At 38.3% G+C, this 19626-nt stretch overlaps 2 protein-coding genes across 4 annotated transcripts; one reads left to right on the top strand and one right to left on the bottom strand.

Moving 5' to 3' along the window:
* Positions 1 to 384: 384 nt before the first annotated feature.
* Positions 385 to 14498, top strand: LOC133854133 (uncharacterized protein At4g10930). 2 transcript variants are annotated; one of them, XM_062290180.1, is made up of 15 exons: positions 385 to 507; positions 684 to 793; positions 1657 to 1742; positions 2355 to 2445; positions 2665 to 2714; positions 3229 to 3298; positions 7510 to 7619; positions 7844 to 7909; positions 8624 to 9192; positions 9335 to 9421; positions 9581 to 9656; positions 10096 to 11383; positions 11467 to 11541; positions 12695 to 13789; positions 13970 to 14498. In XM_062290180.1, the coding sequence occupies exons 2-15, from the start codon at positions 722 to 724 to the stop codon at positions 14192 to 14194; spliced, it is 3960 nt and encodes a 1319-aa protein (XP_062146164.1). In that variant the 5' UTR covers positions 385 to 507; positions 684 to 721; the 3' UTR covers positions 14195 to 14498. The 2 variants fall into 2 exon arrangements, with proteins under 2 accessions (XP_062146164.1, XP_062146165.1); XM_062290181.1 differs by lacking the exon at positions 385 to 507 and adding an exon at positions 1515 to 1555 and having other exon boundaries at positions 710 to 793.
* A 1758-nt stretch (positions 14499 to 16256) lies between these two features.
* On the bottom strand, positions 16257 to 19214 carry LOC133854911 (E3 ubiquitin-protein ligase SINAT5-like). 2 transcript variants are annotated; one of them, XM_062291177.1, is made up of 3 exons: positions 18800 to 19214; positions 17378 to 17696; positions 16257 to 16803 (listed from the first exon to the last, which is right to left on the bottom strand). In XM_062291177.1, the coding sequence occupies exons 1-3, from the start codon at positions 18892 to 18894 to the stop codon at positions 16441 to 16443; spliced, it is 777 nt and encodes a 258-aa protein (XP_062147161.1). In that variant the 5' UTR covers positions 18895 to 19214; the 3' UTR covers positions 16257 to 16440. The 2 variants fall into 2 exon arrangements, with proteins under 2 accessions (XP_062147161.1, XP_062147160.1); XM_062291176.1 differs by having other exon boundaries at positions 17378 to 17764; positions 18800 to 19211.
* Between the last annotated feature and the right edge of the window lie 412 nt (positions 19215 to 19626).

Below are 19626 nucleotides of genomic sequence, written 5' to 3'. Positions count from 1 at the left end.
AAATTAACAATGTATAACACAAACATATAATAACCGAGGATTTAGCTCGTGGATTTGAATATCCAGTAATTTACTTAGCAAATATGAGATAATTCCTATGAGGTCCAATTGCCCGAGCAAGGAAGCGGGCTGCTTAAGACTTGTTCGAGCAGATACGTTCTATATGAGATCTCTCATATTTATTGCCTGAATTGTTAGCAATCCAAATAACAAAATTGTTGGAGACATCGATCGTGGGCTTTGACTTGCTTCTCTTTTTAGGTTGGACTCAAGGCTTTTGTGTGTAATACCTTGGGCTGGGCTTGGACGAAACCCAACCCAACCTCTTATTGCTGGAGGCTCGCACGTGCCCACTCTTAAACGAAACGTTGAACACATTTCTAACCTCAAAAAACGTTTCGCGTAAACGAAAAACAAGAATCCCACACGCATTCTCTGTTCGTGTTCTTCATCTCAATCACTCTCTCAGAAGAAACGGACGCAAATGTTGCTTTCTCTCAGTCACAGGTAAACTTAAGTCCCCCCCTAATTACCCAAATTAGCCCAAATCTTTTTCCTTATTCCCGCTTTTGACCTTCAAAATTCTTCAACAATCAACTGCTTCATCTCCAATTGCTTAGCGGATTTCAATCCTCATCAGCTTAACTTAATCTGTCTTTTTGGTTTTGAATCTCTTTGATCAGAGTCTGATTTGGGTTGTCAAGTTTTTTGGGGTATAATAATGGAGGCGGTGGATTTTGTTACAAGTGGCATTCCAGAAGAAAATACCTTTGAAGTTGATGATGATAATATTGTAAGTTTCCAGTGTCACTGCTATTTATGTAATGCCCATACTCTTTTTGCTTTATTATTAAGTTATAAAGCATTAGAGTTAAAAGTTTGTGTCTTTATTGAAAATTGAATCTGTGCTCTCTATTTTGATTCTGTTGAATCAAGTTATTTATGCTCATATTGTTGCCTTATCGTTAAGTTGTAATGCATGAGAGCTTAAAGTTTGTGTTTTTGTTGAAAACTGAATGTGTTATCTATTTTGATTCTGTTGAATAAATGGTTATTCCGGTTAGTGGGTATTATGCATAATCGTATTTAATGACTCTTTTCTGTATAAGGGAGAGTAATTGAAGAGAAAGGGTGAAGGGAATATGGGAAAATGAAGAAATAAGAGATAATCATAGTGTGTTTTGTTCCGTGTATCGGAGGATTGAATGAAGAGATATGGTTAAGAATTCAAGAAATGAGTTTTTGAAATTAAATCACCTTTGTTGTCATTCTCCAAGTGCCAAAAGGTCACGGTGCTTGCTAAAAATATCCTTTGTTTGAGTCCTATCTAAATTTTTTCCAAAAATAATTCCTTCTAGCAAGGTAAACGATTGGTCCACGAGATGTCAAATATCCGAGTAAATGTCCAATTTGGGAAAATAGGATAACCAGATCATTAGATTTGCAACATTTTCGGGCAATCTTTGCTTCCTGAATTATGTCATACTCAGAACTCTATTTACCTGCTTTTGCAGCTTACAAGTCAAACATGTGATTTATGGAACAATTCGTTAGAGTGCGTTTCTTTTATTGCTTATGGTTCAGTTTCAGCTATTGTTTATGATATCTTTTTGTTTGTAATCTTCTGTCTACTCAAATTGTTTTGTAATGTGGAAGGATAATGCTAATTTTGAGGGCGAAAGGTGTGGGATATGCATGGACATTGTCATTGACAGGGGAGTTCTTGACTGCTGCCAGCACTGGTATGTATCTCCATTTTCTTCCCTTCCTTTTGTCACTTAAGTGCATGCACGTGTGTTAGTTGTGTTAATAAACCTTTCTTCTCAAAATATGAAGTGGAAGATGTAATGCTTTATCTTCATTTTTTTTTTTTTTTAAAGTTAAATGAGGGCTACCACTCACATACTTTGATATGAACGTCCAAATACTTTCTTCAACGTTGTACTGTTACCAGCTCGGACATCTTGCAACAATTATAGCTATGTCTTTGAATTGGCCTTTTTAAAGAACTTATGAATTCATTGGCTGGTAGATTTTGAAAGGTAAGTCCCGCATTGTCCATGACCTTGCATTATCACAGAGTTTAGTTTAGTTAAAAGGGCTGAGAGATTCTTTAGTTGGATTTGAATGTTTATGAAATTTATCTTTGCTTATCTATGTTCATAGAACTTTTTATTATTTGTGTCTATGTTCAGTGAATCATGCTAGGTAATTTTTATTTTTTATTTATATATATATCTGTTATGCATTCAGATCTAGCAAAACCTTTAACTATTTTTATGACTATCAGATTATATTTGCTTGGACAGAGAAAATTTGATTGCATGAACTGATGGATCGTCATGTGATTTCAGGTTCTGTTTTGCATGCATTGATAACTGGACTACCATCACAAACCTTTGCCCACTTTGCCAGAATGAATTTCAATTGATCACATGCGTTCCGGTTAGTGTTACAAAATTGTTCAAGACTGTTTTTCGTCATTGTTTTATCATTACTCTTGCTGTTATTGATATAAATGCTGAACTTTGTTTGCACAACACTTTATTTGTAAGCATTGGCTACTTTTGATGAAATCTTTTGCCTATTTTCTTTTGAAACTGTAATTAGAAGTTTGATGCAAAATGGAAGCTTAAGTTAAACTGGCTTCATTTGATTATGAAGGTATATGATACCATTGGTAGCAACAAAGTTGAGGAGGAGTCATTTTCCGGGTAAGTTTAAAAAATTTACATACTTTTCCAGTGTTCTTTTGCGTGCTCCAAAGCCCTGTTCCTCGTAGTTGTGTAGCTCTGCATGATGCCAGCTTTGCATTCTGAAAACCAGAGTTTACTAAAAGACTCGACTTTCTTGTAGTAATAGCAGTTCTGTTTGACGCATTATCTTACTCATTAATAATCTTTGATTCAAAGCCGTATTGCTACACTTGTAAATGTTAACAGGGCCTCAAAGCCGTTAATCTTGGTGGGACTGTTGCCAATGGGTTTCCTCTAATAGTTTAAGTTATGAAGCTCTATTATGAGAGGAGATTAAGGTGTAACATGGGAAGAATTCTAGCTTGCTTTACAACTATGAGTATAATGTGGAGGATCTGTGGCATGTATTGATATTAGCATTTAACATTTTTTTTTAATATATATTTATCAAATTACTCACATTTTCCCAAGCCTAGGTTTTCAGCAGTGATTAAATTTGTACTCTTTTTTTTTTTCCCCTTTGTTTATGCAGAGAGGATGATTGGTGCATTGAAGGGAAGAATAATACTCTCTCTTTTCCATCCTACTACATTGATGAAAATGTAATTTTCCTCCATATTTAATCCTATAAGGTTTTTGGGTAACACACTGAAATGCTTTGAGGTTTCTGAGATAAATAGCGTCTTTTGTAAAAAGTCTGAACAACAACGCCACCCTCCCTCCCAGGAGGAGTGTTGTTTGTCACAATACAGTATGAAATGTATACTGCCAATGGTATTGGACCAAATAACAGCATCCCCCCCCCCCCCCCCCCCCCCCCCCCCCCCCCCCACATAAATAAGGGGGGTGGAGGATAAAGTCATGGGTTGAATCCCATGTGGACATGAGTTTTTGTCCAATAAGTCTGCGTTAGTACATGAGTTGTACGTAAAAGAAAATAATAATAATAATAAACCTTATATCTAAAATTTCTACAGATTAGAAGGGCTTTTGTGTTCTTGAGGATCAAGTCCCCTAACCCAGAAGTCCCAATACTCTTGTTGAAATCGCCATTGAGATTCTAAAAGGTTGGCCCATATAAAGATGCTTTCTTTCTGTACCAAGAAACCTGGGACACCTCAAGCCATGCTCAAGAGCCAGTGCTATGATTTTACATCTGAGATACAATGTTGTGCATATAAAAGCATTCAAGCCAAAAGCAGTAAGTTAAATGATTCTGGCACATTTCATCACCCCTTTCCATCACAGCACGTGATAAGAGGAGGTCTATAGTTACTTATCAAAAAAAATAAGAGGAGGTCTATAGTAGTCTATACAGGATACGGGCCTATCCTTATGTGTTTCTGAAGAAACAAAAATTCCATTGTTTTTTTTTGATAAGTAATGATAGTTTTATTGAAAGCGTAAGGCGCCCCTACGTACACTAGAAGTATACAACAGGAAACACCTAACTAGAAAGCGAAAAAGAAGTGAGGAATTCAGCAAAGCTGATAGATAGAGGGTACAAATAAGCCATCGACCAAACATACAAAGTATGGAGAAACAATTCTAACACCTCCTCTAGGGAGCTTTCTAAATTCTCAAAACACCTAAGATTTCTTTCTCTCCAAATACACCAAAAAAGGCAAATAGGCACCATCTTCCAAGAAGTAGCACTCCCAGATCTCCCCGACTTCCACCAACAAGCCACTAAGTCAAGCACACTTCTAGGCATGACCCACGCGATACCAAAGCGTGAAAAAATGTTGTTCCATAGAGCTGAGGCCAGATCGCAATGCAGAAGAATATGGTCCACTGATTCCCCATCCCGCTTGCAAAGACAGCATCTATTTACAATAATTAAGTTCCTCTTCCTAAGATTGTCCAAGGTCAAAATTCTGCCTAGAGCTGCAGACCAAGTGAAGAAAGCTGCCCTCGGGGGAGCCTGAGACCGCCACACACACTTCCATGGGAACCGAGTACCTCCAGCACACATCATAGAACCAAAAAATGACTTCACCCTGAACACACCTTTCTTGGATGGGACCCATATAAGACAATCTGCCCTCTCCATATTTACCTTGGTAGAGCCCAGCCACTGGAAGAAAGAGGCAAAAACATCTACTTCCCAATCATGAGCCTCTCTAAAAAAACTCACGTTCCATTGAACGGACCCGCCCAAATTCTCCAAATTATCCGCCACTGACGCATCCTTCACCCGAGCAATGCCAAAGAGATCAGGGAACACTTCTTTCAGAATCGAATCTCCACACCACAAGTCATGCCAAAATCTGATCCTACTCCCATCCCCCACCTCAAATCTAAGGAGTTTGGAGAAGTTCTCCCAACCTTTCCTTATAAACTTCCACAACCCTACTCCAAACGCCCCAGCAACCTCTCTGGAGCACCACCCACCCCACAAACTTCCATACTTGGAGTCCACCGCGACTCTCCACCAAGCATCCCTTTCCATACCATATCGCCATAACCATTTACCTAACAGTGCGCGATTAAACTGAACCAGCTTCCTAATGCCAAGCCCCCTGTACGAAATTGGAGTACAAACCTTCTCCCAACTCACCAGATGGTACTTAAAATCTTCACCCATGCCACCCCACAGAAAATCGCGCTGCAACTTCTCAATGCGAGAAGCAACACTCACCGGAATAGGGAACAGAGACATATAGTACGTAGGTAAGTTGGAAAGCGTACTCTTGATAAGGGTCACTCGCCCTCCCTTAGATAGGTATAACCTTTTCCAACTAGCCAACCGTCTTTCAACCTTCTCAATAACACCATCCCAAATACGAGTAGACTTGTAAGGAGCCCCCAATGGAAGACCCAAATACTTCACAGGCAAATAAGCAACTTCACACTCTAAAATGTCGGCTAACCTACCCACATTATCGACATTTCCCACTGGAATAATGCTGGATTTTGCCAAATTAACCTTAAGCCCCGACACAGCCTCGAATAAGAGCAAGAGAACTCGCAAAGCCCGAATCTTGGCGGAGCTAGCATCACAGAAAATCAATGTATCATCAGCGAACAAAAGATGGGAAAAAGAAGCACCACCCACTCTGAAACCATCCAACACACCCCCACTCACTGCCGCAGTAATCATGCGACTCAGCGCCTCCATAACAAATACAAACAAAAGAGGAGACAAAGGGTCCCCTTGCCTTAGGCCTCGAGAGCTGCTGAAAAAGCCGCATGGTGAGCCATTAACAAGCACCGAAAACTTAGCAGAAGAGATACACCGAGCTATCCACGAACACCATTTTCCCCCAAAGCCGCATCTCCTCAACATATACAACAGAAAATCCCAATTAACGTGATCATAAGCTTTTTCTAAATCCATTTTGCAAATGACTCCCGGCTCCCTTGATATAATACGGCTATCAAGGCATTCATTCGCAATAAGGATTGGATCAAGAATCTGCCTTCCTTGGATGAAAGCACTCTGGGATTTGGAGATAACCTTGTCCATAACCGTCTTCAATCTGTTGGCCAAGACTTTTGCAATAATCTTGTATATACCTCCTACGAGGCTAATGGGCCGGAAATCTTTGAGAGACAAGGCTCCTGGAGTCTTAGGAATAAGAGAAATAAAAGAAGCATTCAAACTCTTCTCAAAAACTTCTCTCGCATGAAACTCAGAAAAAACCTCCATAATGTCCAAGCGCACCACCTCCCAACAAGCTTGGAAGAAAGCCATAGAGAAGCCATCCGGACCCGGCGCTTTATCACCATTAAAAGCAAACACAACTTTTCTAACTTCCTCCTCCTCAAAGGCTCTCTCCAACCACCTTGCTTCTGACTCTAAGATGGCATCAAAGGAAAGATCATCCAACCGAGGCCTCCAACTATGCTTCTCCGAGAAGAGATCTTGATAGAACTGAACCACATGCTCCCCTATCTCTGCCGGATTAGAAGAAATGGAATCTCCAATCAACAAGGAATCAATAGAGTTATACCTTCTGTTTGAGTTGGCAATAGAGTGGAAGAATTTTGTGCATTTATCTCCTTCTTTCAACCACTTCACCCTGGACTTTTGCCTCCAGCTGACCTCCTCCAACAGAGAGCATCTCTCTAACTCACTGACGACCTCCAGCTTCTTTTGAATCTCCCCCTCAACCAAAGCCCTACTTCCTTCCACTATATCAATCGCCTGAAGCTCCTCAAGAAGCTTTCTCTTGTTCCTCTCCACATTACCAAAGGCCTCCACATTCCACGTCTTCAAATTCGACTTGAGAGCCTTTAATTTACATGCAAGCACAAAGCTAGGAGAGCCATGAAAAGAGAATGAGTCCCACCACTGTTTCACCAACCCCACAAAACCATCCACCTTGAGCCACATATTCTCAAACTTGAACGGCCTACTTCTTGCAGAAGAGTGAGCACATTCCAGGAGAATAGGAAAATGGTCAGAGAAAAGGCGGGGAAGCCTCTTCTGAGACGCCTCAGGAAACCTATCTTCCCAATCAGGAGAGACAAGAAAACGATCAATTCTGGACCAAACAGGAGGATCATCGGAAATCGACCACGTATAAGAACCTCCAGCGAGAGGAAAATCCATCAGACCCTGGTCAGAGATGAAATCACAAAAGTCCCTCATGGCAGACACACTACCAACTCCAGATCTTTCGCTAGGAAACCTAGTAGTATTGAAATCTCCCCCTATACACCAAGGCAAACTCCACCAACTCAAAAATTCCATTGTTAAGGTCGGTGTTATTTCTGAAATTATGAACTCAAGGCTGTCTTCCACATTTTCATATTGTATACGAATTTACATCTCAATGTCTTTCTTATGTACTTTATCATGTTGTAGGCAGTTATCTGCTTGGATGGAGATGGGTGCAAAATTCGAAGTGGATCAGTGACTATTGAGGAAGATTCCAATCTTGATACATCCATTGCTTGTGATTCATGTGATATATGGTAAACTTGAACCGAACATTTTGATTTATAAGGTTTGACTATATACATTGAATGTCTGTCATATAGGGATTTGCCTGCTTAATTTGGCTTAAGTTGTGAGTGAAGTTTCAGTAGGCTGATTTTCCTAAATACCTCTGAGAACAAATTGTGAAATTTATTATTGTCTTTGAAGGGGAAAAAAAGAGCATGCTGACCCAATTTTTTTTTGGTTTGCATGGAGTCAGGTATCATGCTTTTTGTGTGGGATTTGATTCTGAAGACACATCTGAGAGTACCTGGTTATGCCCAAGGTAAGTTAGTAGAGGATGATTATTTGTTGTTAGTGTTGGGCTCTTGGTTCCTTGGCTGAGTCTGATCCAATGAATTTTCTTGAGCTGCACATGCATTATGAATGTGCAAAATGTTTTAATACCAACTAAATCAAGGTAGACTAATGTTTAATGTTGTTTTAAAGATTTATATATATTATGGAGACATCCTGCTTGGAGCATTGTTAGGTAACTAACAAAATCATCAACACCATCATGTGATTGTTAACCACCTCATCTATGACTTGGGGACAAATAACCCTGTAATTGTTTCATGAGCTGCACATGTATTATGAATGTGCAAAATGTTTTAATACCAACTAAATCAAGGTAGACTAATGTTTAATGGTATTTTAAAGATTTATATATTATGGAGACATCCTGCTTGGAGCATTGTTAGGTAACTAACAAAATCATCAACACCATCACGTGATTGTTAACCACCTCATCTATGACTTAGGGACAAATAACCCCGTAATTGTTTCACAATCATCCAATGTTGCCAAGTGAATATATCTTTAGTTAAATTAATTTTTTTCTGACCCCTTAAGTTAATTTAATTAATGCAGCTTTAGCACAACATGTATACTTAAGGATTAAAACAGTGATAAATGGATTGTCAAGAAGTTTTGTCTTCTCAATGAAGCTGACTCCCTTTTCATTGCTTTTGACATTCTTACTTGTGGATTATGGCAGATGCGTGCCACAAAAATCAAATGCGATTTCTATGCAGAGGCCTAAGAACCAGTGTGGTCCTGAAAATTCTAATAGTGAATGCTTCATTGAGGATGCTTTTTCTGGGAAGTTATCTGTTTCTGTTGCTGATGCTGGAGAGACAGCTGTTGTGGTCTCAATAGTTGGTGAAAATCAATGGACTGCAAAGCCAAATGAGAACTTTCTGTCAACTGTCAAAGTTGAGAAGGACTTGAAAACTGAAACATTTATATCGATTTCTGATGCCAGTAGTCACAAGGTGGAAACACCTTCAACGGAGAAGACTATCATTCAATCAATCTTTGAGGGGAAGGAACTGGAATTGTCCTTATCACGTGATGCATCATTCATTTTGCCTTCTAATTCCTTGGTGCATAGTGAGTTGAAGACAAGTTCTGCTGACAAAGCAATGAATGAACATAGTAGCTTTCATGGCATTGGAAATACGTCAAGAAAGTTGATTAGTGAATCCTGTATTGGAAACAGGCAGTCTGAGAATGAATCCACCATAGGCCTTCATCTTGGTTTATCCATAGGCTCTTCTTTGTCTGGTAATTTTGCATATTTAACTTTTTTGTATTTTTTTCTTTTTTAGCTACAATTCCATCATTACGATAGCAGGCAGCTGAAAATATATTTATGGTTTGGATATTTGAGCTTGTCTTATTGTCATCAATTTTGGTGTGGTTCTAGTTGATGACATAAAGAATGATGTAATTGAAGATCAAGCTGCTGAAGATGTCCAGCAGCAAGTTACTTCTGAAGAATCTTTGGCAAAAGGTATGAAAGTGGTGCAGGCATCTTTCCTCCTTATTGGTTAAATTTTGGGCCTTTGGTGGGTTGTAGAAAATCAAATTTAGTATAGGCAGTTATTTAGGATTTTAATAAGACATTGATTAGAAAACCCTGTTCCATTGCCTCATTGCTGAATGTTTTCAGTTGAAAATTTTGAACTGGATGCTAATGAGGATGCTGCCAGAATGGTTGGTGTAAAGAGAAAGCCTGCAGATTACAGGTAACTTATCATTCAAATGTCTCCATTGCTTCTCTCACAGTTCTCTGCAGTTAGTGCTCGTGACTATGTTGTCTAGGGGACATGGGTTCAGGAAGAGTTTCCCTTATTGCTGTCTTACAGTTGTTTCATCTTTATTAAATAGATGCCATGTTGAATTTTAAACTTTGTTGAATATTTTGGCAGATTCATGAATAGCACTTAGAAAGTGGGTGGTCCCGAAGTTTTCTAATTTGTCTTAAATTATTTTGTTGTTTAGTGCACTGGTATTGTTGTGTATCCAAGTACATGTCTAGTAACTGTTATTTTCCCTTTAAGATGCATACTCATCTGAACTGAATAGTGTTAGAACTTTACATCATTTACTGATAATATCCTTTTTTATTTTTTTATTTTTAACTTTTATTTCGTGTTGTCTTCCTGATTTCTTTATATCTATCAGTGAGCACATGTCTATGAATGCTGATGATGGAGATTCCAAACCTAAGATTGCGACTGAAGTTTCTAAAAAGAAAATTAGACCTGAAGGGAGGGTTCAACAGATGCTTACAAAGGACAAAGCCGATGCATCAGTGTCAGACAATTCTCAGAAATGCCCAAGCCCAATAGCCGTTCCCAAAGATGATAGGTTCCATCATCAAGATAAGAAAGGTGTTAAGTCTGATATAATGACTATAGTTCGAAGGACAAACCATAGACCTTCCAAGGGACTTGCACGCCCAAATCCTGCTGATAAATCATCAATAGAACAAGAAAATACATCTGGCTTGCGAGTAAAAAAGATCATGAGGATAAATTCTGAGGACAAGGAGTCATCCACGGTAGTTCAAAATCTAAGAAAAGAAATAAGAGAAGCTGTTCGTAACAAATCCTCGAAAGATTTTGGGGAAAGCCTTTTTGATCCAAAGCTTCTTGCTGCCTTCAGGGCTGCTGTAGCAGGCCCCAAAGATGAACCTGTTAAGAAGTTATCACCTTTAGCTGTAAAGTCCAAGAAGTCCATGTTACAGAAGGGGAAAGTACGTGAGAATCTAACAAAGAAAATTTATGGATTATCCAGTGGAAGAAGGAAACGTGCATGGGATAGGGATTGCGAAGTTGAGTTTTGGAAGCATCGCTGCATGAGAGCCACGAAGCCTGAAAAGATTGAGACTTTGAAGTCGGTTCTTGGCCTCCTAAGAACAAGTTTGGATAGCTCAGAACAGGGGTCTGAATCGCAGGCCACAAATCCAATTCTTTCCAGGTTGTATTTAGCAGATACATCTGTATTTCCAAGAAAGGATAACATCAAGCCTCTTGCAGCTCTTAAAGCTTCTAGAAATTCAGAGCAGAATAAAGAACAGCTCACCTCTGCAGAAACCTGTCCAAAGGCATCTCTTGATAATAGTACTACGAAATTCACGGAGTCAAACAAGCTTTTGTTGAAGGCTGGGTTTCCTTCGTTTGAATTTAGAGAAAATAAGAATAATAATCCAATCTTAAAGAATGATTTTGCTTCTGCTCCGAGTAAAGCACGTTCTAGCACACGCCCAGAAGGGCCATCTGTTTCTGCATTAGGTGACTCCAAAGTTAATAAACAGAAGCAGCTGGTTGTTAAATCTGATGATGTGAAGACCGATAAAAGAAAATGGGCCCTAGAGGTCCTAGCTAGGAAAGCAGCTGTTACAAGCAGGAAAACAACAGATGAATTACAGGAAGACAACGCCGTTTTTAAAGGAAATTATCCCTTACTGGTATGTGATAGTTTGGTTTCTGATACCAGATACTGTTCGTGCCATTTATTTATAAAATTCTTTTTTCTGATTGGTGTGAGCAGGCTCAACTACCGGCAGACATGAGACCAGTACTGGCACCTAGTCGCCACAATAAAATCCCCTTATCAGTGAGACAGGTATGCAGTCATTTGCTGTCTCCACCTTCCATAACCGGGCTGGGTATTTGTCCTACAACAAATGGATTAAATTTCTTCTTGGGACACTCTTTAAAGTTGCTTTTTGTTGTGAAAATGCTTGGGAATGAAAAAGAAAGTCATCCTTCTGCTTGACTTTGGATTAAAACTTAGGAAGGCAGAAAAGGATGTGTATAATCTTACTAGAACAAATGGATTAAATTTCTTCATGGGATACTCTCTAAGTTGCTTTTTGGTGTGAAAATATTTGGGAATGAAAATGAAAGTCATCCTTCTGCTTGACTTTGGATTAAAACTTAGGAAGGCAGAAAAGGACGTGGATAATCTTACTAGGAAATGGAGAAAAAACTGTGCGCCTAATCCTTGCTATGTATTTTTATGGGAGATGTTCTTCTTTTCTCCTAACATGGAAGAACCAGAACACGATACAACTTGCTCTTACTACTAACACCATCACCATACCACTCTGCAGTTCCCAGCATCATTTCTACTCCGACTGCTGCTGCCACCACCAGCACTGCCAACACCAACTCAACCACCTCACATATCAATTCTAGCTCTACTGTTTGCCAGTCATCACCACCAACTGCACTACCACTGCAACAGTGTTAACACCAACTTGACCACCTCCATTGTACCATCACCAATGCTAGCTCTACTGTTTTCCACTTGTCACCACCACCCCTACTTCTGTAAGTTAGAGTAGGATCCTCCAATAGAACCCTCCAAAAAAAAAAAAAGAAGAAGAAAGAAAAAAATCAATTGATTCGGGCTGTAATTTGTTTGCTTGGAATTGGAGCAATTTGAATATGTGGTTTGGTTGCTTTATACATCAATAAATTTAAGGGCAGATTTAACAATGACTTAATCCACAGTAAACCATGATTATGAACATAATAGAATTGGATTTGCAACCACAATCATTCTTTGACATTAAACATGGCCTCACTGTTAATTAGTTTACACAAGTTCTGTTTGTCATTTAAAGACACCATCCAGATATTCTAAAATGGTTTCAATTTCCTCTATGGCATAATCATCTCTCATCAGCAAGTATTATACTAGTTGTTTTCTTTATGATACTCGAGTTTAATTATCTGGTTGTTTTGACTCATTAATGACATTTGCTGTACAGACACAGCTTTATCGCCTGACAGAGCACTTCCTGAGGAAGGCAAATTTGCCAGTCATCTGCAGAACTGCAGAAACAGAGTTGGCGGTTGCAGATGCAATTAATATTGAAAAGGGGGTTGCTGATAGGTCAAACAGCAAAGTAGTATACCTAAATTTATGTTCCCGGGAGCTATTGCATGATTCTAATAGGAGCAAGTCCAGTACAGCCACAGAATCAAATACTTCATCGTCAGAAGTCCCCATTGATGGATCAGAACAGGTTAACAATGAACTTTCTACTGATCCTGTAATTTTAGAGGCACTGAGAAATGCAGGCCTTGTGTCTGATTCTCCTCCAAATAGTCCGCTACCAGAAAAGGAAGTCCTTGATGAAGCTGACCCCTCAATAAGAGAGGAAGGGCTGGATAATATATTTGACATGGATTCTCATCCAGAACTGGATATTTATGGTGATTTTGAGTATGATTTGGAAGATGAAGACTACATTGGTGCTACTTCAACAAAAATCTCTAAGCTACCACCAGGAGAAGGTGCTTCGAAAATGAAAGTGGTTTTCTCTACTCTGACCTCGGAAAGGTTGAATAATTGTCTAGATTTCGATGATCATGAAAAGTCGGGGAAGGTCGAGGCTCCAAAGGACTCTAATAGTGACACAGTCTTCAGAAGCACTATTTTGGAGGGTGAGACTGACAATTCTTGTGTTCCTCCAGAACCCTTAATCAATGAAAACAGTGAAGAACCTTCAATTGCAGAATGTGAAGAGCTATATGGCCCAGACAAAGAACCACTCATTAAAAAATTCCCGGAAGTTGCATCGAGAAAGCAGTATGGACAGGTTGATGCAGTAGCTCTAGCAGAGAACAAAGATCCTATAGAAAATGAAAATTACGTGTCAAATAAAGTGGCAAAAGCATCTGAAGTCGGGAGTAAGAGCAATGCAGAGAAAATGTTTGTTGCTACTGTTGGTGATAACTCTACTGGTTCTGCACATTCACCCAACCAATTTCAAAAAGGGGAAAATGTTGAAAGTAAGGAGCATAAGTCTAGCACTGAGACTAGCAAGCAGTCTGATAGCTTCAATCATGTATTCAAGAAGGTAGCAGATCACCCTAATTTCATCATCTCTTTGATTTCATTTTTTTTGTCTTTTCCTTTTCGTTTTTTCTCCACATGCATCCAACTTTACGTAAATCTTTTCGGACTTCAGTTCTGTCCAATGCTTTTGCTCATTTACCACCCCTTCTTATAGATGATCAGTCACACTAATTCTTTATAGGTGGAAGCCTACATCAAAGAGCACATCAGGCCACTGTGCAAGAGTGGCGTGATAACAGCTGAGCAGTATAGGTGGGCTGTGGCAAAAACGACTGATAAAGTCATGAGATATCACTGCAAATCCAAGAATGCGAATTTTCTCATCAAGGAAGGGGAGAAGGTGAAGAAACTGGCTGAGCAGTATGTTGAGGCAGCCCAGCAGAAGGAAAAAGGCGATTCTTTATAACGGCAGCTGTTTTTATCTTTCTCAAGTTCTATAGATTTTTGCTCCCCTCTCATAATCTGTAGATAGTTATGGGATCTGCCCAACGCAGCTTCAATTTAGGCATTGTATAAAATGAGAATCAAAATAACTTTGAGCCAACTTGATATCTAAGTGGGTTTGGCCTGAACGTAATTTTATAGTACTATAGTAGTGTCAGGTAGCCATAGCTCCATTACTTGTGCAGAGTTGCATGTGCTCCACAAACAGAACACAATATGAAACTGTAAATTATTGTTGAAAATTTTTGTACAATCTATTGGATGAATTCTGCTAAGTAGTTTTTATCAAAATGTGTAAATTATTGTTGAAATATTAATTTGTATAAGCTAGAATTTGATTTCAGAGGAGGTCCAAAATCCCACATTTATCTTGAGGCATACAGAATGACATGCTCCTGCCTCTAGAAAAAAGCAATAGTGCTAGTTAAAGGGTGGTAACAATCAGAACTATTTTTACCACTAAGGACTACGGTGGTTTTGTAATTGCAATAAATATGAAATGAAAGGTACCCTCGTTCCATTTGAAGTAACTGAAAAAAATAAAAAACATGAGAGGAGCCATTTCATCTCAGGATTTAATGTTGTTGTATTTAATGGTGTAGATGGTGTCACATGATAAATATGTTGACACGTCATTCCAAAAATTTAAATGATGTAATATTATTTATATAATTAGATGTAATAACATTAAATTATTTTTTCTATGAAATACTTTTGAAATGGAGAGTATATTGTCTGTTCGAGCTCGTTATAGTGAAACCCGTAAAAGCACAGGAGTAATCAAGTAATGTCCAGGCCTAGTAAAGTTTGCAAATGGCAGAAAAGCCGTCAAGTAAATGACCTTCCAATCTGCCTCAATTTTTTTTTTTTTTTTTTTTTTTTTTTTTTTTTTTTTTTTTTTTTAAGAATGCTATCCGGTGAGTGACTTCATATAAAAAAAAAAGAAAAAAAAGAAAGAAAAAGATGGCCATTTTAGGAATTGGCATGTCTCTCCTTTGTAAAGATGCTTTTGTAACATGGCCATTAATTTAGATGCCTCATGATATGATGCAGGATGGATTTAGTACCCAAACATAACGGTCCGATCGCACCCAAGTTCGACTAGGAGTGCGACCGGCACATTCGAAAGTAAGGGCAAAATAACTCGTTCGCACCACATTTGAACGAGAGTGCAATTAAAGGATTTCGGGATGCAATATCTCATTCAAACGGGGATGCAAGCAGTCGTCCCTGGAGTCTTGGAAGTTGAAAGAATCAACTGGTTGCACTCTACATTCAAACAAAAAGGCATAGGAATTTGCCAAAATCAAGCAATCGACCAAAAAGGAATGTGTGAAAATTAATCCTGACATAACTTCTTGATTGATCACAATTCTCACCGATTTTCTTTCCTTATTTTGTATTAATATTAGCATTACTAGTTTCAATAATAGACTAGGAATTATCATGTAGGTTGAATGTTTCCTCCTTCATAGGATTCACTTTATCTTTTTAAATTTAGTTTTCCATCTTTAGTTGCTTTAGATAAATGCTATAAGAAGACCGAGATCGATGGATGAATTAATTGCAAAGCAGCTTTGACAACAAATTATTGAATAATAGTACAAATTTAGGTTTTTTTTCTTCTTCTGTGTTTCTAAAGCTATTTGAACTTCTCTTCTTTTCCTATCGCTTTGTCATGGCAGATGTGAATCTTCTCAAACAAAAATGATAATGAGATTAATCACCTGCCTGACTGCCTGGCCCCAAGTGACTGAAATCAAGACTTTATTGGATCCTTTCAAAGTACTGTGTTCTTAAAATAATGAACTGAAAATATGAAAATCTAGACCACATTCCTGTTGAATATTTAATTAAAATGGAAGGTTAATGACGGAAACAAGATTCAAATTTAAGATCTTTGGTCTGATACCATCTTAAATCACCATTTATGTCAAAAGCTTAAACTGATAAAAATAGATGAATTTAATCATTCAATTTAAATTCTAACATGCACTGTCCAATACAACTCACAAAAAAGAGAAAACGAAAAAAGATAGCAGCTTCAATAACAATGTACAAAAGATAAATACTTCAGTATTTATGCGCTTCTCATGATTCACCCAAAATCTGAACCCATACAGCAGCAAAACAAAGAAAATTTTTGTGTACATTTGACAGGCAGCAAGCATCAAACATAAATGACCAAGATGGCCAAATGACAAGACCTTAACTGCAAATATTAGGAATGCAAACCCCTCCATCTGGATTCTGCTGTTCCTTCCAAATTCGTCCTGTAACCCGAAGCTTTAGCTCCTTTCGGTCTCCGCCGGAGAAAAAAAGTGCAATGTTACGCTGAATTATTAGACCATCATGGCTGTCTCTAACTTCCTTATGGCTATCACGAATGCTCCGTGGTGTGCCTTCCCATATCAGTTTCCTGCCGTTTGCCCCCACCTCTAGGCTGTAACTGAAGTTCTGAGCTTCAATCTCATCGCCCATGAAACGAAGGAATCCCATGTAAACTGGGGCCATATCAAGCAGAAAGGCTTCCAGGTGCAGGCAGAAGTAGTGGCCAAAACAGTTAAAAACCTGGCAAAAATGAGGTAGAAAAAGAAAATACCAGAATTAAGGAATGTGAAAACATCATATCAAGTACTATCAGTGTCACAAATTTTCAGTATCTGGTTTAAACTTGCTTCGCAGGTTGGAGTTCTTCAAGATATGCCAATTTTGTATGAATCGAAAGAATTTTCTTATAAAACATAGAGGCAAAACCTTGATAGCCATTGTTTATAACCACCAATGCATTATCCTTTTGTTCTCTACCTTTCTTAAACATGATCTCAACCGCAACAAGGAACAACAAGCATCATCCTTACTAATTATTTGCAAAATTAATTCTTTCTTCAAACTCTAATATTTCCTTTAGCATATTGAATAGTAAGAAATAACAATCTCCTTCGATGTCTCTTTTATCAAAACATTTTCCACATTCGATCCTAATGCCTCTGATTCCTAAATGCTTATATTTTCACCAAATTATAGCACAGCATGTGGTTGGATGGCCTGCAAACACTCTAAGATACAGAAGAAAAATCAACCAAATAAAAACTTTTAGAAAAATAACCAAAAAATGAAACTTCAAAAATGAATCTCCACTTACCGTAAGCATCCAGGTCGCATTCTCCACCTCGCGGGGATTCGACTTGACATAGCGGTGATTGAATGTGCAGCCAGTGTGCATGTCTACCTTGTGATCATCCCTCAGGTGGGCTACCAGGAAAGGGATATCTCCAACAACAGGACACTCAGATCCAGCATATGGGCAATTGTATGGTCTGAAGTTACATTGAGACTCATGCTTAAGCTTGCCGTAGTAGGGGAACATCTCTGTGCATCCCAAGAAGCCATACTTGCATGGCAGTTCAAGTGACTCTGCGACCTTCTCCAATGCCAGACACCTAATATCTCCAAGCTCTTGTCTACAAGTGGGGCACCGGTTAAGTACCCTTGTTTTACAGGTAGAACACAATGTATGTCCATTATGGCACTGCACAAATATAAAGCATGAGACATTCTAAGCAAGCAGATTTAACAAGAACATTCAAATAACTTCCATCATATAAGGAAACCTCAACCATGCCATTGAAAATGGCTAGCACTTTCTAGTGTGAATGCCATGATCAAATATATACAGCAGCTGGTTGTACATCCTAAAAGGTACGAGACATCTCTTCACCACTACAATGCCATCTTATGGAGCATCTGTACTTTTCAACAGCCTCTAAGAAATCATGGTGGCTTGTCCCAAACTAATGAAGGATACTTATATAAGTGAAGCATCACAACTCTGAAAAAGCTTCCCAATTTGTTTTAAACACAAGTTAATCATCATATCAACTATGCATAATATAATTCAGCCGCATTATGGACACAGTACCCAATTGAAAATTTCTTGATCACCATCCAAACAGAAATTCAATCATAGGCTTAGTATCTAGTAAATATCTAATTATATGCATCACAGACATAAAGGAACAAAGATAATAATTACACATAGGAAATGGCAATGAAATAAGTGGTTAGAATTAAATCATAAAATTCAAAAACAAAGTCGCCCAAAATTCAAACTAAAATTGATCCTACAATAAAGCATTCTCAGAGAAAACGCATACATCTTAAGCAAAACACAACATACATCCCTCTCAAAATCCATTCTACAGTCATACCACAATCTTCAAATGCAGAACCTTCTATACCCAGTTCGCCAAATCCCCCAACAAAAGAAACTACTCCAACCCAAAACCACTTAAGAAGGAGGTTCACATTAAAAAGAAGAAGAACGTAAAAAAGAAGAAGAAAAAAGAACAATAAATACATGCCGCGTTCTGTTGCTATAAACAAACTCGAATCTAAATTTTACATTTCCAATCATCCAAACCCATCAGATGAATTCAAGGTCAAAATCGAAATCATCCCCAACGCCAAAATACCCACATGGAACCAGAAACAAAATACTAATAATAAAAACAAAAAATGAAATTTTGAAAGCAACCCATTAAGATAATTGAAGAAAGTGACAGACCTGGTAAATTGGAGGGTACATAGAGTTGGTACAGACAGGGCATTCCAGGAGTTCATGGACGCTGGTGGTTGGAGAAACAGCAGGCAAGACCACATTGTTCCGGGATTTCACAGAGGACGAGAACTGATGATGGCGATGGATCTCTTCCTCATAGATCTCATCCGAAGATGGCAAGCATTCAAAGCTATCCCTTTCCATTAAAATATATGAATATTTACAAAATACTAAGAAAAAACCATGCATGCACAAGGCAAACTATGCACTGGAAAGCATCAAATTCACCCTTTGCTTAATGGGTTCTTGTTACAATTATATTCCTTTCTTGTCTGTTTCAGTTTTTGCCTCTCTCTGTAACAAAAATATTGATTAGTAAAACAGCACAAGGTAAGGGAACAGAGAGATGAAGGAGAGAACTAACTTTAAAAAGTGATATGCTTTTCTTGGAGAGTTTTGTTGAACAAGACAGAAAGGGTCGCCATCCAACTTGCCAAAAATAATTATTACTTCCTCAAGGGCAGTTGTTGGAAGCAAACGGCCAAAGTCCAAACTGCATTTATTTTAATTTAAATCTCTTCTCATTCGAAAATTTATACAAAATTACAAATACCCCCAAATTTACACTTAATTTCTAATGTCCTACAAAATTAAGATTGCATCAATATTCTAATTCTCCTAAACGACAAAAATATTTGCAATCCCACAAATGACAAAACTATCATTCATAATAAAATATAAATAAAATAAAACTGATGACAGATCCACAGCGTTAATAGGGTCTTCACGAGAGGGACCAAGATCCTCTTCAATTGAGAGGAATTAGAGAGAAG

The sequence above is a fragment of the Alnus glutinosa genome, chromosome 13 (genome assembly GCF_958979055.1).
Source record: "Alnus glutinosa chromosome 13, dhAlnGlut1.1, whole genome shotgun sequence".
In the NCBI taxonomy this organism is placed as follows: Eukaryota; Viridiplantae; Streptophyta; class Magnoliopsida; order Fagales; family Betulaceae; genus Alnus; species Alnus glutinosa.
The sequence above is the reverse complement of the archived record's forward strand: the minus strand, read 5'-3'. Positions and strand labels throughout refer to the sequence as shown.

Excerpts from the sequence above, each read along its gene's own strand:
- LOC133854133 (XM_062290180.1), top strand. The coding sequence starts at position 722 with ATGGAGGCGGTGGATTTTGTTACAAGTGGCATTCCAGAAGAAAATACC. Across the intron at positions 794-1,656 it reads AAGTTGATGATGATAATATT|GATAATGCTAATTTTGAGGG; the intron begins GTAAGTTTCCAG and ends GTAATGTGGAAG. Across the intron at positions 1,743-2,354 it reads CTTGACTGCTGCCAGCACTG|GTTCTGTTTTGCATGCATTG; the intron begins GTATGTATCTCC and ends ATGTGATTTCAG.
- LOC133854911 (XM_062291176.1), bottom strand. The coding sequence starts at position 19,042 with ATGCATGGTTTTTTCTTAGTATTTTGTAAATATTCATATATTTTAATG. Across the intron at positions 17,765-18,799 it reads TGTACCCTCCAATTTACCAG|TGCCATAATGGACATACATT; the intron begins GTCTGTCACTTT and ends ATATTTGTGCAG. Across the intron at positions 16,804-17,377 it reads ATGCGACCTGGATGCTTACG|GTTTTTAACTGTTTTGGCCA; the intron begins GTAAGTGGAGAT and ends CATTTTTGCCAG.